The 17,151-nt window shown below is 61.4% G+C and overlaps 1 protein-coding gene across 2 annotated transcripts in view; it reads left to right on the forward strand.

Moving 5' to 3' along the window:
• The window catches only part of ITGA3 (integrin subunit alpha 3), a 43,183-nt gene extending 27,467 nt beyond the window's left edge, over positions 1–15,716 (forward strand). The window contains exons 8-26 of one of the 2 annotated variants that reach the window (XM_044999617.1): positions 663–751; positions 1,144–1,280; positions 2,068–2,154; positions 2,394–2,461; positions 3,069–3,205; positions 3,537–3,683; positions 4,250–4,347; positions 4,620–4,785; positions 5,471–5,539; positions 5,899–5,978; positions 6,602–6,679; positions 7,182–7,284; positions 7,359–7,535; positions 7,944–8,057; positions 8,628–8,741; positions 9,443–9,541; positions 9,980–10,105; positions 11,774–11,928; positions 13,182–13,319. In XM_044999617.1, coding sequence (XP_044855552.1) covers positions 663–751; positions 1,144–1,280; positions 2,068–2,154; positions 2,394–2,461; positions 3,069–3,205; positions 3,537–3,683; positions 4,250–4,347; positions 4,620–4,785; positions 5,471–5,539; positions 5,899–5,978; positions 6,602–6,679; positions 7,182–7,284; positions 7,359–7,535; positions 7,944–8,057; positions 8,628–8,741; positions 9,443–9,541; positions 9,980–10,105; positions 11,774–11,884 — 2,000 coding nt within the window. In that variant the 3' untranslated portion in view covers positions 11,885–11,928; positions 13,182–13,319. Of the gene's footprint in view, positions 1–662; positions 752–1,143; positions 1,281–2,067; positions 2,155–2,393; positions 2,462–3,068; positions 3,206–3,536; positions 3,684–4,249; positions 4,348–4,619; positions 4,786–5,470; positions 5,540–5,898; positions 5,979–6,601; positions 6,680–7,181; positions 7,285–7,358; positions 7,536–7,943; positions 8,058–8,627; positions 8,742–9,442; positions 9,542–9,979; positions 10,106–11,773; positions 11,929–13,181 lie in introns of both variants that reach the window. The other variant, XM_044999616.1, reaches the window with a different exon arrangement.
• The last annotated feature ends 1,435 nt before the right edge of the window (positions 15,717–17,151 follow it).

The raw sequence follows: 17,151 nt of genomic DNA on the forward strand, positions 1-17,151 counted from the left end.
GGGGCACTGCAGTGCCATGGGGCCAGGGAGTTAAAAGGGTGGCCCTTGGAAGGGGTAGCTGGGAGGGTGTGTGTGTGGGGGAGGTGTGGTTGCGGGGCTTGGGGTGTGCTTGGGATATGGGGTGGCTCTGGGGTGGGATTGAGGGGCTCTGGTGTGTGTTGAGGAGGTTGTGTGGGTATGGGGGAGCTCAGGATGGTGTGAGGTTTGGGAGCTATGGGGTGGCTCGGGGTGGGGTGGGGTTTGGGGGATTGAGGAGGTGGTTTGGGGGTATGGGGTGGCTCTGGGGTGGGATCAGGGGGCTCTGGGGTTTAGTCTGGGTGTGGGGTGGGACTGGGAGGCTGTGGGGGCTGTGTAGGGTTTAGTCAGGGTATGGGGGGTGGGTGTGGGGGTTGCGGGAATGGGGTGGCTCAGGGGGTCGTGTGGGGTTTGGGGGACCCATGGGGGCGGTGTGGAGGTATGGGGCGGCACTGGGGCTGGTGTGGAGGTTGGGGGGCTGGGGTGGTGTGTGGGGTTGGGGGAATGGGTGGCTCTGGGGTGAACTGAGTTTGGGGGGGACTCATGAGTGGTGAGGATTTAGTGAGGGGGCTGGAGATGGCTTCTGTGGGGCTGGAGGAGCTGGGGTCTCTGGTGGAGCTTGTGTGACCCTTCGCCTCTCCCCACAGATATCGCCATCGGGGCTCCCTTCGAGGGCCCGGGCAAGGTCTACATCTACCACAGCAGCTCAGGGGGGCTGGTGGCCAAGCCCCGGCAGGTAAAGGCACCTTGCGCACCCCTTGCTCCCCCTAGGGGGCGCTGTGCAAAGGGAGAATTCCATTGGGCGGAGCCAAGTCCTGGCCAGGGAGAGAGATGCGGGGGGGGTCCCCTCCGGCATAGTCCCTCCCCCACCAGGGAAGCTTTAGCATCAGGAACAGGCTAGAAAATGCTCCCCTGCCTAATCTATGGGTCGATGATGGATATGGGATAATCCTAGAAGGGTGCGGAGGAGGGGGAGATCCATGGGGAAAAGGCAGTTGGGATTCCCAGGATCTTCCCAGGGTCCTGCCCCAAACCCCACTGAACTGCTGGCCCGGGGGACAGGAGGGAGGGATGATCCTGGAGCGGCCGTGGGTGACTCCCTTTCCTCCTCCATCCCCCGCCCTGCAGGTGATCAGCGGGGCAGAGCTGGGCCCATCCGGCATCCAGACCTTCGGGTACTCCCTGAGTGGGGGGCTGGACGTAGACGGAAATTCCTACCCCGATCTGCTGGTGGGGAGCTTGTCAGAGCAGATAGCTCTGCTCAGGTAAGGGGCTTTGGGGTTGGGACGGGGCATGCTGGCAGAGCAACCTTTCCCCGGCAGGGGCGGGTGCTATTCTGCGGCTGCTCTCTGGACCCACAAGTATAGGAGGATTGTGTGGGGCTCAGCACGGGGGGGAGGGGCTGTGGTGGCATCAGTGGGGATTGAACCTGGGAGCTTCAGCAGAGGCACCAGCTGCTCCGTTTGAACAGGAGCAGGTACGGGGTGGGATTGGGGGGCTCTGGGGGTGGCGAGAGAGGGAGACTCATGGTATTGCACGACTGCCCCCTACAGGCGCCAGTGGGGAGTTCGCTCTCCGTGGCCCATTCAGCCCTTGGCCAACCATCAGTCCTGACAGGGACAGGGCTGGTGCCCCAAATCCCTCCGTGCTCGTGTCACCCAGGCCCCCTGACCAGACAGGGGGCCTCTTGCAGCCACTCCTGTCTTGGGCTGCACTGAAACCAGGGGAAAGGCTCTGTATCCTGCTGCCAGCTCCCTGAGCTGTCTAGCCCTGTACCCCAAGATTTTGGGTCCCCTGAGCTGCAGAAGGAGCCATGAATGGTGTGATGAAAAAGGAGAATCCCAGCCTCTGTGGGACAGAAACTGCCCTCACCACCCCTCAAAACCCTCCACTGTGTCCCCCAAAGCCCACCCCCTGCTGGGGAGGTGGGAGCACTGACTCCTGCAGAGCAGGGTGGCGTCCGGCAGCTCCTGGCGCTGGTGGGCAGCGCTGGCGGCGGTTCCTGCTGGGAGGGAGGCTCGGCTGATCTCTTCCCTTTCTCTGCCTGCCCAGAGCTCGACCTGTGATCAACATCCTGAACAAAACCTTCACGGTGATCCCCAGCGTGGTGGACCCGGCCAAGTGCACCCCAAACTCCTGGTAAGGGTCCCCCCAAAAACATCATCCATGCCCCCTGATTGGCAGGGCCCCTGGATGGCGCCCCGGGGCTCATGGGGCTAGCTCTGTGTGGCAAGGAAGAGCCCTGCAGTCCCTGTGCCCGTAGCATCCGTGTGGACTGTGTCTGCGGCCAGAGCGAATGGGACGTGTCTGGGACCCTGCCAGCTGGCCCCGCCCCATCCTGCTGGCACTGACCAGGGCCTCCTCTCTCGCCCCTGCAGCATCCAGGTGCAGATCTGCTTCTCCTACAACCAGAGTGCTGGGGACCCCAAGTACAAGGAGCAAATCAGTGAGTGGGCTGGAGAGGGAGGGGGTGTGAGACGCACTGGTGGGTGTGCGCTGCAGAGTGAACAGCGGGTTGTGTGTGCACGTGCCCAGTGTGAGCAATGGTGTATGTGTGTGTGAACAGCAAGATGCACAGGGAAACGGCAATTGGGGGAGGGGTTCCTGGGATCCAGGGGGCTGCCCCTATAACCATTGAACTGTAGGCATGGGGGGAATGCAGCAGCAGTGGGTGTCTCCCCTGCATGCAATGGCAGGTGTGTTCATACAGGAGCACTAGTGTGTGGATGCATGCAGTGGTGTATATGTGTGTGCACACGGGCAGGTCATGCAAGGGTGAGTGGGTTTGCACATGGGCACTGGTGTGTGTGTTCAGTGGTGCATGTGCATGTTTGTGTACTCGTGTAATGGGTGTGCACTTGTAATGGTGCATGCAGTGGTGTGTGCATGTGCACGTGTAATGGTGCATGTACAATGGTGTGTTTATGTGTGCGCCCGTGTGCAATGTGAGCATCAGTGTGTGTGTGTGTGTGGCCAGCGTTTGCCCTATGTCTCCATGGGGTGTGGCTGCCCTGAATGAGCCCGTTCTCCCCCCCGCCCCCTGTTCTCACCAGACTTGCTGTACACCCTGGAGGCTGACAAAGACCGGCGCCCGGCCCGGGTGAGGTTTGCTGGGACGCACTCCGCTCTTTACAAGGGCGTCTTCGCCATGCCAGCCACCAAGTGCCATGACCTGCAGCTCCTCCTGCTGGTGAGCAGAGGGCAGCGCAGCCCGAGCTTAGCACAGGGCAGCGCGGGGAGGGTGTGACCCTGTGGCAGCAGGTGATAGACAGCTGGGGCTAGCTATCCCGTGGGGCTGGGGTGTGGAGGGGCCTTGCAGGATCTGGAAATAAAGAGCCAAGGGAGGGCAGGGTCTGGCAGCAGAAAAGCCAAGGACCCCCTGATTAAATCAGGACTCAGCGTGCATGGGGGGGCCTGGAGGATCCGGCCCCCAGGGAGCCCCAGTTGCTGGGTCTGATCTGCGCCGGCCGGGGCAGGATCGTCGTTATCGCCGGCAATGAAACCCGCCGTCCTTCCTGCAGGAGAACATCCGGGACAAGATGCATCCCATAGCGCTGCACATGAACTACGCCCTGGAGGAGAAGACCAGGCGCTTCCAGCTGGGGCCCCGCTCCCTCAACGCCTTCCCCGTCCTGAATGAGGATCAGCCCCGGGAGAACCACACCGAGGTGGGCCGGACCTGCCGAGCGACAGGGAAGGGAGGGAGCTGGGCCGGGCCGAGGGGAATGGCGCCTGTGCAGCGCCTGCTTTTAGGGCTTTGAACCTGTTTCTGCTGTAGGGTGTGGGGTGGAGAGGCTTGTGGGGATGGGGTCTGAGCAAAGGGGAGCCAGGACTCCTGGGTTCCATTCCCAGCTGTGGCCCTGCCTCTGTGTGGATGGGGTCTGAGCAGGGGACTGGGAGCCAGGACTCCTGGGTTCCATTCCTGGCTCTGACACTGGCTCCATGTGAATAGGAGGCAGGCGTCAGCTGCTTGGTTATAACCGGCCTGCCTCCAAGTCTCTGAGGCCCTGCCCTGCTGTAGGGCGGTTTCTAATGGAAACACGTTTCTATAATCCACACTAGCACTGGGGTGTGCCGCATCCCGGCTACAGGATAACAGCCTACTGCTGCCGCTGGGTGGTGGAGTGCCTCCCTCAGCTCAAGCGGCGGAGGCCCCGTGCTTTAATGCCGAGCGGGGTGGGTTGCCCTGTGCTGGTTCGGGGCAGCGCGAGTGAATGACCAATGCCGTTGTCAGATTAACTTCCAGAAAGAATGCGGCCTGGACAACAAGTGTAACAGCAACCTGCAGCTGCAGTGCGCCTTCGTCAACGAGCAGAACCAGCCGCTGCCCCGGTGAGAGAAGGGCAGAGCCTGCCCTGGCACCATGCCCCCTTCCCGGGCACACGGAGCCAGCTCAAGGGGGGAGCTGCCTCTGCCTAAACGGCCCCTTACCTGCGCACTGGGGGAAAGCATCCCTGCCTGGGCCCTGCCTGCTGCGGGTGGGGGGAGAGCCTCTCTTTCCAGGTGGGACCCAGAGAAGTTCCCCTCATGTAGGGGGATTGTCGCCCCCTGCCCGTTTGGCGGCCGGTGCCCCCGTGCTGAGCATGGTCCCTTCTCTGGCGCAGGCTGAACGGGACCCAGGTGCTGCAGTACAGCCGGGACGTCAGGAAGCTGCACCTGAGCGTCAACGTCACCAACGCCCCCTCGACGAGCACCAACGGCGAGGACGCCCACGAGGCCCTGCTCAACATCACCGTGCCCCCTGCCCTGCTGCCCTCCTCCGTCCGGCCCGTAAGGAACCCCCTTCCCCTGCTGCCCGCCCCGCCTGGTCCGCACTCTGAGGGACACTCCCTGGCCGCCATGGCATCCTCCATCCAGCCCCCGTCCTCTGTGCCAACCCCCCCCCCGCTTCCTTCTCCGCCCGTACCTCCCATTGGCAGCCGTCCACCCGGCCCTGCAGGTGGAGGAGCCTCTGTCTGTCCGGCTGAGCCCCGGGTCGCTAATCTCTCCTGGTTTAAAGCCCGTGGGGAGGGCAGGAGGGACGCGGCTTGTGCCCACCGCTGAGAGGTGCCATGCTCCATCAGGGCTGGCGAGGGGCACCCGGTCGACGTGCAGCCAGTTACTGCGGTGGGGGGGGCAGGCAGACAGCCTGGAGGCCAAAGCCCTGGCTATGGGCTGGGGGGTGGGATATGGGGCTGGCTGTCCCTTCTCTCAGTGCCCTGCTCCCAGGATGGGGAAGGGGGCACCCTCGGGGGTGGTGGGTATCAAGGTCCGGGGACGGCCCCCAGGTGCATCCTGCTCCCAGATGGGGCAGCTGCTTCTCAGGTAGAGGTGGGTGGCTGGGGGCGGGGGTGTCTTTCTGGGCTGGGGGGGAGTGGCAGGGGGCAGGAGGCGCTCGGATGGGGAGGTGTCTCTGTGGCGGGGCTGGGCTCATGGGCCGAGCTGATGGTGACGCCCCCTTCCCCCCCCCCCACAGAGTGGCGCCTGCACCTTTGAGGAGACGGTGCTGTGTGACCTGGGAAACCCCTTCAAGAAGAACCAGAGGGTGAGCGCCGTCCGGCCCCACACGCCCCGGCTCAGAGGGCAGGGTCCCGTGGGGGTGGGGAAGGGGCACCGCCCAGTGGGGCAGCCTATGGGGCTAGGACAAGAAGCCTCGGGGGGGGGGCATGGCAGCCTTTGGGCACCCACCACCTTGGGACTCTTGCAGCGTGGGTGGGGGTGGGTGCCAGGTGTCCACGGCCCCCATGGTGGGTGTTTCAATGAGATCTGAGCTTCCCCCACCCCAGGGGTCTGTGGCAGGGGGGTGGGGGTGCCCGCCGACGGGGCCAGCCTGGTTGGTAAAGCCTGTGCCAGGCACAGCTCCATGGGGACCTGGCCTTGAGCGCTGTGGCTCCTCTGTTGCAGGCAGAGCTGATCATCACCTTCGAAGCCATCAACATCACCCTGGACACCCGCGAGGTCATGGCCCAGCTCCAGCTCTCCACGTGAGTCCCCTGGAGGGGCGCGGAGGGTGGGGGTCCATCTGCAAGGGGGAGGGGTGCTGGATGAGTGAGTTGAAGCAGCTCGGCTGGCAGGAGAGAAAACAGGAAGCAAGGCCAGGCTTTTCCATAGTGCCCCCCCAACCCTGCAGCACTTTGCCATGGAAAGGCAGCCACCTCTGGGGGGGAACGGGGCAGCTAATTAACAGCGCGTAGCAACGTTACGCAGCAGTCTCGGAAAGGAAACGAACGCGAGTGCTGTAGCCAGGTGACACCGCGGGCCAGGTGGACTGCAGCTCCCTGAGTTATGCCGGGACACCGGGGCATCCAGAATGCCACGGGGCCTTTAATGAGCACCGGAAATCAGGACCAACTTGGAAAAATAGCCCCTGCTGCGCCCCCTATCCCTGTGCTGGGGAGTTGGAGTCACCCACACCATTCCCTGCACGGCCGCGCCCCCTAGCGCCGCTCTGGGGTCAGCATGGGCTCAGGGCAGAGAGCGCCCCCTACAGACTCTGAGGCTCATGGGGTCTGGCTGAAGAACCTCGTGTGTGTCTGGATCTCTGCTCCGGGGCAGGGAGCGAGGTACCGAGGGCCCCTGTAATGTTATTTCGGCCCTGTCTCGGCAGGCTGAGTTACCAGGAGGATCTGCAGCCAGTGTGGGCCGAGCTGCTCGTGGACTACACCGTCCAGGCGTCTCTCACCATGTGCGTATCTCGGGGGCTCACGCCGCCCTCGGTTCAGCGGGTTCCTGGGTCCCCGAATTCCAGCCCCCGGGAGGCGCCTCTGTCTCCAGCGAGAACTGGAGTGTGAATTGGGGTTCTGGGCCCCACAGCTCACCCTGCTCAGGGACTGGCGCCCCATAAGGAGGCTGGGCAGGGGTTGGCTGCATCCCACTGATGAAGAGACCCTGACTGCATGTGTCTCCCCAGACTGTGCTTCCATCTGCCCAGCCTGGGATGCTCCTGGGTCTAAGCCCTCCGTGCCCAGCTTGGGCCCACCCAGGGCCTCCCCCAAGCCCAGCCCTGGGCCCCCCAAGCCCAGCCCCGGGCCCCCCAAGCCCAGCCTGCCACTTCCAGCTCTGAGCCTAGTCCGTGCTGATCCCAGCAACTCCCCACTGCCCATCGTGTGCCCGTTTCTCCGGCCCGGTCTCCCCGTCTGCCCCACGGCCCCTGCCCCGCTGACCCCAGCCGCTCTCCTCCCTGGCAGGACGTCCCGGCCCCTCCAGACGTCCTTCAGCGGGAAGGTGATGGGGGAGTCGGCCATGAAGAGCGAGCTGGATGTGGGGAGCCCGGTCAGGTTCGATTTCCAGGTACGGAGGCTCCCGATGGGGCGGGGCCGGGGGTGACGGCGGCGGCCATGTCCCAACTGGGCTTTGCATTGCAGGTGAGCACCAAGGGGGAGTCTCTGGGCTCGCTGGGCACCATCGTCCTGGGCTTCGAGTGGCCCTACGAAATCCACAACGGCAAATGGCTGCTGTACCCCACGGAGATCCTCGTGAGCGGCAAGGGGAGCTGGCGCTGCCGGCCACCGGGGGGCGTCATCAACCCCCTCAACCTCACCGTGAGTCAGGCTCTGCAGCCCGGCGGCCCCTGCTCCCCGCCCGCCAGTGCGCCCTCTCCCTCGCCTGTCATTCCTCTTCTCTGGCTCGCCCTGCCCTGCCCTGCCTCTCCCCACCCCGCAGCTGCACTTGGCAGCACTGCGACGGCACCCACCGCCCCCCGGGGAGCAGCGCCATCCCAAAGCCCTGATTCTGCCCTGGAGACCTCTGGGGAGGGAGTCAGGCCGGTGGTTCCTGTGTCCTCTGCCCCGGAGAGGTGGGGGACCAGGTAGGTGGACTCTGAGCCCTGGCAAGGGGTCACCAGCCCATGCACCCTCTGCCCTGCCCTGCGTCCTCAGGTACGGGAGAGTGCTCAGCCCCCCATGAGGTGCAGACCCCGGAGGAGTGTAACCGGCTCGCTTCCTTTCCAGCTCCTGGATGGTGGCGCCTCCGCCCGGCAGAAGCGCGACCTGGAGGCGGCGCTGCAGACCCACCCCCCCGTCACCCTCGCTGCCTCCAAGAAAGCCAAGTCGGAAACGCTGCTGGTGAGTGCTGGTCTCGTGGCGGCTTCAGCCCGGCCCCGGAGGAGAGCCGGGGTCCCTGGTAGAGTCTCACTATTCACACACCCAGCGCGATCCGTATCCTGTCCTTCACGCACCCCAACTCCAGAGACAATGACTGTGGGATAGACCCCAACTGTGCCCGCTCAGGAGCCCAAGAGCTCAGGGGGAATCTCCGCTAGCTGGTGGCGGTGCGAGGCCTATGACACGTGGTTGAGGAGTTCTGATTGTGCCCACTAGAGGGCAGTTGTCTCCCACAGCCTGTTGCATGGGGTACAGCGGTGTGGTGTCCAAGAATGTCAGCTGATCAGGCCTGTAACTGACCGATGTTCTGCCTGTGGTGTTGGGGTGTAACCATCCAGCATTGATGATTCATTTCAGAAACTCTCCCACCCCGATGTCTCTTCACAAGCTCCTAGCCCAGCCTTGAGAGGGCGTTACTGGCTGGGTGGGCTGCTCTGGCACAGAGACGCTTCCCCTTGGGAAGACCCTCTTATGTACATCCACCTGGACCCGCCCACTAACACGCCAGCGTCTTTTGTTTCCTGCCCCCAGAGCTGCTCCAAGGGGACGTCCCACTGCATCTGGTTCCAGTGCCCCATCCGGGACGCCAGGCACGTAACGAACGTCAGCGTCCGAGCACGGGTGTGGAACAGCACCTTCATCGAGGTCAGCACCAAACTGCCCGGGGTGCTCTGGGAGGGTGGAGTTTATCAACGGGGGCAGGAATCGGTGATGAGATATTTAAAATTCATGACAGACGTAGTCACACTAACTAAGCACAATTAGTCGGCGGAACTCACTGCCCCAAGATAAAATTGGATCTTGCACTATCAGGATGAGACCATGGTGGCGGGCAGATGCCTCCACCTCTGCCCACTGCAGGGGTTTCTTGGTGCTGGCTGCTGTCAGAGACGGGGTGCTGGGATGGATGGTTGGTCCGGCACTGCCTGGGTTCCTGTGGAGCCAGACCCCTCTAGGCTGCTGGCCGGGATCTGATGGAGGGCAGGCAGTGACCAGACATTGCATGCAATGAGTTGGGAGGTCTCAGCTGGGTTCCCGGCAATGGCCACCCCTCCATCCCGTCCTCCAGCGGGCATCGCGCGTCCCCATTCCCAGCAATCTCTGCAGCGAGGCCAAGGGCCGTCTCGCCTGGGGTTGGCCCCTGGGGGAAGCTTGGCCAGGCAGTACCTGCTCCAAGGATGACGCTGGGCCTGCAGGGCCGTCGGGGTTATCGGCACCAAGGTGTGGGGGAGGGATGGGTGCGGGGGGGTGGCTGTGTTAAAGCGGAGATACACACTCCTGGCCCAGGTTACAAGCCGCCCCATTTCCCCCTCCCCCTCCCCCTCTTGTCTCCCCGGGCTGCGCAGGAGTTCAGTGACTTCGACCGTGTCAAGGTGACGGGGCTGGCGACGCTGTTCCTCAAGACGAACGTTCCCACCGTCAACATGAAGAACCACACGGTGCAGGTGAGTCAGCCCGGATTGCTCCCTTCTCTGGGGGCAGGGCGTGTGTTTGCCTGCTCTTCCCTCCGGCACCTCCGGCTGGACGTGGCTGGCACCGGAATACCTGGGAGCTCCCCCCTCTCCATAGCCAGGTCTCCTGCACCATCCTCCACAGTGCCTCCTGGTGGGAGAGGCTGGGACTGCAGTAGCTGGGAGCTTCCCCCGCCCATAGCCAGCGCTTCTGGGCCACCCCCCACAGTGCCTCCTGCTGGGAGAGGCTGGGACTGCAGTAGCTGGGAGTCCCCCCCGCCTCCATAGCCAGGTCTCCTGCACCATCCCCGACAGCGCCTCCTGCTGGGAGAGGCTGGGACTACAATAGTCGGGAGCTCCCGCGCCGCCAGCCCAGTGCACAGTTGTGCAGCTGCCGTCCCATCCTGTCTGTTCATTGCGTTTGGCCCCCAGTTCTTCGTGGACATCGACTCGGAGCTGGTCGAGGAGCAGCCGGCGGAGATCGAGCTGTGGCTGGTGCTTGTGGCGGTAGGGGCAGGGCTGCTGCTGCTGGGGCTGATCATCCTGCTGCTGTGGAAGGTGAGAGGGGCTGCGGTTCCCTTCGGAGCAGAGGGTGGGGGTGAGGGACTCCTGCTCTCCGTCTAGGCTGATACGGGAGCCGCTGGGAGTGAGTGATGGAGCTGTGGGAACCGTGCTGAGGCCTGGCATGCTCAAGACACTGGTGGACCGTGAGCCCTGCAACCCGGTGACTGCATCTGTAACGCATTCCAGTGCCCCCAATTGCAGCACCGCGCGGGTCCTTTAGAAAGCTGCTTCTCAAGAGATTCTCAGCCTAGAGACCGTCAGGCTGGGCTGGTGACCCCGCAGCCTTTCATCGTGAAGGGTCCCGAAGTCCTTTGCAGATGACACACCGAGATCTCTTCGCCCGCCACTGAGATGCAGCCACCTCTGGGGTGGAGCATGGCCGCTGTTTAACAGCACACGGCTAGGATGCGGAAGAGCATCAGAAGGGGATTTAGGGGAGACTGACTAACTGTAATTACCCCAGGTGGAATGGGGTTAACGCCCCACTTATCTGAGGCATCATGGAATGATTGATAGTCGGGAGCCTTGGGCTTATGCCTGGGCGTGGCTGAGTGAGAACAGCGCCCCCTATTGAATCATCAGCATCACTCCCTGCAGCAGCATCTGAGCTCTTCCTCGGAGCTGGCCGGGCCACCCCTGCTTAGCCTGACTGGGTTCTAGCAAATGGGGATAAACTGCCATTTTTGGGGGAGGGGCTGAGGAAGTTTTGGGCTGCTGTCTCTGGGGCTTGTCCATCAGTCGTTTGGAGCAGGGATCGACACGAGCCTCCCCTGGGACCTGGTGAGCTGTGTAAATACCCCCGTGGGATTGCACGTCTGGTGTTCCGGCTGTATTGTGTAAATACCGTTCCGCTCTGGAAAGTGACTTCTCCTCTCTCGGGGATCGCCGCTGACTGCTTCGCAAGATAGCAGCCCTGATTCTGGGCGGCAGAGAGGAGCTGGAAACCCCAGAGATCACCCCAACTTGGGGAATCCCCCAACACTGCTGCCCTGCGCTCCTCCCAGCACTAGAATATGCTAGGTACATGCTCCAGGAATGGTCGGGGTGTGGCTGCATTGCTCTGAGTTCCAGCTGTTCTCGACTACACGATGGTCCCTTGGGGTGTAAATTAGAGCTGTCCCCTAGGCGGCTGTACCTTATCCCACCAGCCCCAGAATCCTGGAGGTTAAAATGTGGTGTAAAGCCACCTTTGTTTCCATTCCCACCCCACTGGACTGCTCCACCTGGGGATCTGAGAGTCAAGCTGGTTTTTTTCTCTTCAGTTCCACAGTAGGGACTTAATTGATGATGCATGATCCGGAATAGACTCCGGATTGCTGCTTCCGCTCCACTAGGCTAGCAGGAGCGAACGGGTATTTCGGGCATTATGGGGGAGCGGATCAGGTGAGTCAGAAGGGGCCGTCTCTCAGAGCAGGGATCAGTTGAGCTTGGTCAGTAGGAAGCCGAAAAGACCCTGCTGATTAGGAATTACATCCATATCCCTAACCTGCCTCCCCCATCCGGCCCTGCTCCGCAGGGCTCCCAAAGCCCTTTATAAATCGATACCCACAGAGATCAGCCCGTCTGCCACTGAGAAGCAGCCACTTCTGGGCAGGAGCATTTCCTCCCAAGGGATTTCTCGCCGCCCGCTGCCCCTGACCGGTGTCACCTGCTTCCTCGTAGTGCGGCTTCTTCCGGAGGGCGAGCACCCGCGCCATGTACGAGGCCAAGGGCCAGAAAGCGGAGATGAAGATCCAGCCGTCTGAAACGGAGCGGCTGACTGACGACTACTAGCTCAGGGCTGCCCCTTTGCCCTGAGAGCCCACTCCATCCTCTTGGTAATGAGCGGGGGGCGGGGCAACATGCAAAGGGGAGGGGCCTATGGGATATTGACGTCTCACTTCCTCCCTGTCTGTCCTGCCTTCTCCTATTAACCCCCCTGTCTGGGATGTCTCATGTCTCCGTTGAGGGGCCCACTGACTTTCCACTGAGTCTCTGTGTGTGGTCTGGTCTGATACAGTCGCAGCCAGGGAGCAAATCGTCTGACTGCACTTTCGCTGGCACTCCCCCACCCCTAATCCCCCTCTGCTTTTCCGTGGCTCCCCTCCACCTGCAGCTGGGTTCTGCACAGGCTCCATAGGGGGTGTGTGTGTGTGTGTGTGTGTGTGTGTGTGTGTATGTGTGTGTGTGTGTAGGGGGAGAATACAGCACCAAACCTGGAGAGGGGAGGAGGGAGAGGATGCTGCCCCTTTGTGGCACCACGTGACCATTTGCACTCTTTGCACGGCTGGATTAGTGATGCCGAAAGGGCATCGCCACCCTCGTGCCTGACGCGTCACTATTCCTCACCTGCTCGGTGGCGCGGGCTGAGCCCTGTGCCTGGGACAGCTTCCCCAGTGGGCAGAGTCAGAAGAAACCCTAATAAAGAGAAGGGTAGAACAATGGCCCAGGATGCTGCTGTGAGGGGGCGCTGATGCAGAATGGGGGAGTCCGGATCTTCCCATGAAGGACCAAACGGCTGCAAACTGCCCAGGGGATAGAACTGCGGACAGGAAAGAGAACCAGCGATTCCACGCACGCCGTCCAGCTGTGTCCATCTGTCCAACTGTGCTGCGGTTTAACTAACGCTAATGTCTGTCTCCCCTGTTCCAGTGTCACTGTTTCTCAGAGCAGCCTCTGGATTCTGTTGTGTCTCCTGCCAGGGAAAGAGTCAAAATCTGTCTGTCTCCCTTTTCTCGTTTGCTGTTGTTTCTATTTTTCGGATCTTTTTCTTTCCCTCTTTTCTTTGGTCTTTTTCTCCCTTTCATCTCTCTGATTTCACGCTCATTTTTCTCTCTGATCTCACGTGCTCTATCTGATTTCTTTCTGATGTTTCTCTGATTTCTGTCCCTGATTTCTCTTTCTAGTTCTGATTTCTCTCTCCCACTCTGATTTTTGTCCCTGGTTTCTCTTCCCTCTCTGATTTCTGTCCCTGATTTCTCTCTCCACTGATTTCTGTCCCTGATTTCTCTTCCTCTTTCTGATTTCTCTCTTTCTCTACCCACTGAAGTTTGATGCTAACCTCCGTCCCCTTCCTCTCCCCTCTGTGCAGTGCGACTTCTTCAAGCGGACCCGCTATTACCGGGTCATGCCCAAGTACCACGCGGTGCGGATCCGCCAGGAGGAGCGCTACCGGCCTGCTGACGGCTTCCTGCCCCGGAAGCACAAGAAACACTGGGTAACAAACTGGCAGGAGTCGGAGAAGTACTACTGACCCCTCCCTCCCCGTCCCGCCACCCCGTCTGCTCGGCTTGCTCCTGTGACCACGTCGCTGCTGGGTGTAAATAGCCCAGGGACCAGCCCCCTGCCAGCGAGGGACATGTTATTTATGCTACGTTATACAACCGCATAGAACGGCAACCCCAACGCTTTCTCGAGGGGCTGGGAGAAAGCTACACATCCTGGGGAGCAGCCGTGCAACACGAGACCCGGCAGTGGGAACACGAGGGGCTTTTTGTTTTGCACAAATGGATTATTTCACACATATAGACACACTCTTCTACCTGGGCACAATTGCTGTGTGTTCTGTCTGGGCCCCAGCCCTCACCCAGCTCTCGCGCTCTCTGTCACGCTCACCTGTACGGCAAAGTGCCTCCTTACGCACAGACAGCGTGTGGTCTCGCACAACCCCGCTGCATCTCGGCTGTGCCCTTGTGCACGCACGGGTGGGTCTTACCCGATGCTCTTGGGTGCACAGAGCAATGTTTTGCCTGCCCTTTCCACACACCCCCCGTGCGCGCACACGTGCGGAGATGATCTCTTGTGCAATCAAGTCCCCGCACACACTTGGAAGCTTACGGCATTTTGCTGTGGGTTGTGCCAAGACCCCGAGCCGCCCACGAGCCACATGGCTTCCCCTCCACCCCCGTCCCACGCTTGCACGCAGATGACTAGTGTACGGTGCCCAGCCTCCCGCTTCAACTCTTTGCACACGGACGCTCCTCCTCCTCCTGGATCCGTCTGCACGCACGGCCACTCGTGCACGAACTCACTTGCACCGATTCACGCGTGTGGTGGCGGACGCAGCACACAGACGCTCACCCTGACCCGGGCGCTCCTTGGTGCACATTCATGGTCGCCGCTGCTTCCCGGCACACGCCCGCGCTCAGCCTCTGGCAGGTTGCTCCCTGTTAAGCCCTGACCCTGGCATTCTGCACCTGGACAGAAGAGGGGAAGTGGCTCCAATACTCGGAACCCCCTGCCCCTGCCAAGGCAACGCCTCTCAGCCTCATCACGGCCCCCTCTGTGCGCCGCACTGGACACTGGATGTTTTGCCACTGGAGTTTCTTCTGTGAGTGCTACTGGTACCTTTCCCTGCTTGTCCCCTGGCCGTTCTTTGGTGGAGCGGGGAGCAGCTGTTCTCCGGGGGAGCCGCTTGTTCCTGGGGTGCGGCTCACGGAGAGCCATGCTTTTGGTCTGGGAAGGGTGGACGTTGTGGGGGGAGGCAGGGGCAGGTTTTGTCATCGCCGCGGGATGGTCCCTCCCCATCGCCTTGCAAGCAGCAGGTCTCGGCTCCCCTTCAAGGATGGGACAGGTAAGGGCTCTTTTCGCCCGGGGCTTTGCTGTGTAACCAGCCTGATCCTTACTGAATCCTCTGAAGGAACAGACTCTGGGCCCCGTGAGCCCCAACTCTCACCCCCCACCCCCACCCCGAGGCTGCAGGCTGGGATCTCGCTTTGAGCCTTAAAACGCAGGGGCTGATTTGAATCTACCGCAGCCTTGATCCCTGTGGGGCGTTATGCCTCACCCGCTGCCCTACCCCTCCCGTTAGCCCTGCTGGAGCCGATGCAGCGACAGGAGAATCGGCTCGGAGTCCTGCTGAACCTGCCCGTGGCTAGGGAGGTGCTAAGTGGGGGGAGCCTCCCGGCTCTTTGTAGCTGCAGCACCAGCCTCCGCCCCTTCGTGCTCCCCACTTTCTGGTGGCTGGATCTGCTTAAGCCTAGAGCCGGTGGTCCCCTCTCCAGCTTCTCCTAGGGAGCAGCACAGGGCCTGACCCCAAGGGTCCTACAACAGGAAAGGCCTGGCCTGGGATGCTGTCCCAGAGTTAACGCTGATCCTGCCACTGCGTCGCTGTTTAGCTGCGAGACGCCACCTGGGTCCTGCCCCGGTCAGCGCGCTGCTGCCCCCACGTGGCACCCTCGGCTTGCTGCAGGCATCACCGGGCCTCCCTTTCCCATCCCAGCCGTGCAGCTGAGTTTTCGTGCTATAGCTCCGTCGGCTGGAACGTTCCATTCCCAGCACGCCCTAGCCGCTGGCCACGGTCCGCTGCCGCGCTCTTGCTGGGGGACATTCTTGCAGGCATCACACAATGCTTTAATGGGGGGGTGTCACCCTGGTTTACAATAATGGAGCCTGCAAGACTGACGGTTTCCTACGCTGACCACTCTCTGACACTCCCTCGGTGCCCTCGGCTGGGGGTATTAAATTATTAAGCGTGTATTTGGGGTTGGGTTGTTGTTTTTTTTGCTGTTGATCACTGGAGTTCGTTTCTTTTATGGTACTGGAGGTCTGGAGTCACTGCGCCTTGATGTGAATATGCTTGAGCAGTTATGATGGTGTCAAATAAAAATTGCTCCTTGATTTGTAACATGCAGTTTCCTACAGTTCCACCCAGGATTAAACCAGAGCTGCACACTCCGGGTATTAACCGTGCGTAGCGCTTTTCATTAGCAGCTCTCAAAGCGCTTTACAAAGGCGGTCAGTTTTTCTCCCCGTTTTACAGAAGGGGAAGGTGAGGTGCTAGGAGCAGGGCTGGGACTACAACCCACCACTGTGGAGAGCTTATTTGTGGTGCTCTCCATTAGGCCATGCTGCCCGTCCCTACCAAGCACCTTCTGGACTATAAATAGAGTGAGGGGGCTCAGGACACCAGGTCTGATACTTCTCTCACTTCTGCCCAGGGCCACCCGGGGGGGGGCAAGTGGGGCAATTTGCCCTGGGCCCCGCAGGGGCCCTCAAGAGAGTTTTTTGGGATCTCTGGAGCGGGGTCCTTCCCTTGCTCTGGAGGGCCTGGACCCCCGGAGCTTCTTCTGCTCTGGATCTTCGGCGGCAGGGGGTCCTTCTGCCCTGGGCTGGAAGGACCCCTGCCGCCGAATTACCGGCGAAGCGGGACCCACCGCCGAAGTGCCGGGTCTTTGGCGGCAACTCAGCAGCGGGGAGCCCCCGCCGCAGGTCTTTGGGGCACTTCAGCGGCAGGTCCTGGAGCGGAAGGACCCCCCCGCCACTGAATTATTGCCGAAGCAGGGGCCTCCCACGCGAAGACCCCAGGCCCCTTGAATCCTTTGGGCAGCCCTGCTTCTGCCAGCACAAAGCCAGAGCAACGGAGTCTAATGCACAGCTGCTTTTGAAACTGCGGGTTGGCCAGGGCCTACATGGTGACACGGGGCAGCAAAGGTGGGTTGTTGGTTAGCCTGGGAGCCAGGGCACGCCAGGGTCCGTCAGCGGCCAGCTGCCTCAGTAAGGAAACCTCCTTTGGATTCGTTACAGCCAAATTGTGGAAGACGCTTCGCCAGCATCCCGGGGAACGGAATCTGGCCCACTGGGTGCTGACACGAACCCATTTGCAAACTGCATCACCTAGAAAGGAAAGAAGGTTTTTTTTCCGTCGTGGTGCAGTGGGGGCTAATGATACAAAGCACAGGCTGGGCTACAGGAGGGCAGAAATCTAACTAATAATAAGCCACAGCCCTTTGGCCTTGCCCTGCATCTCTTCATTCTGTGTTTGTACAGCTCCTAGCACACGGGGTCTGGGTCCGTGAGGGGGCTGTTAGGTGCTCCCCCAGTACCAATGATGATAATCTGGGTTTGACCTCTGGAGAATCTGTGCAGGAGCTGTCATGTTTTCTGTGGCCACCAGATGTTGCTGCCGTAGTTCGGTATGGAAAGCCCATCCGGAGCTACAGCTGTGCGAGGTTATTGCTGCAGGCAGGGCTGTGATGTTGTGGGGGTGAGGTAGACTGGCTGGCCAAGAGGACATAGGAACAGCCACGGTGGGTCAGACCCAGGGTCCCTCTAGCCCTGAA

Source organism: Mauremys mutica, chromosome 25 (genome assembly GCF_020497125.1).
Source record: "Mauremys mutica isolate MM-2020 ecotype Southern chromosome 25, ASM2049712v1, whole genome shotgun sequence".
Classification (NCBI taxonomy): Eukaryota; Metazoa; Chordata; order Testudines; family Geoemydidae; genus Mauremys; species Mauremys mutica.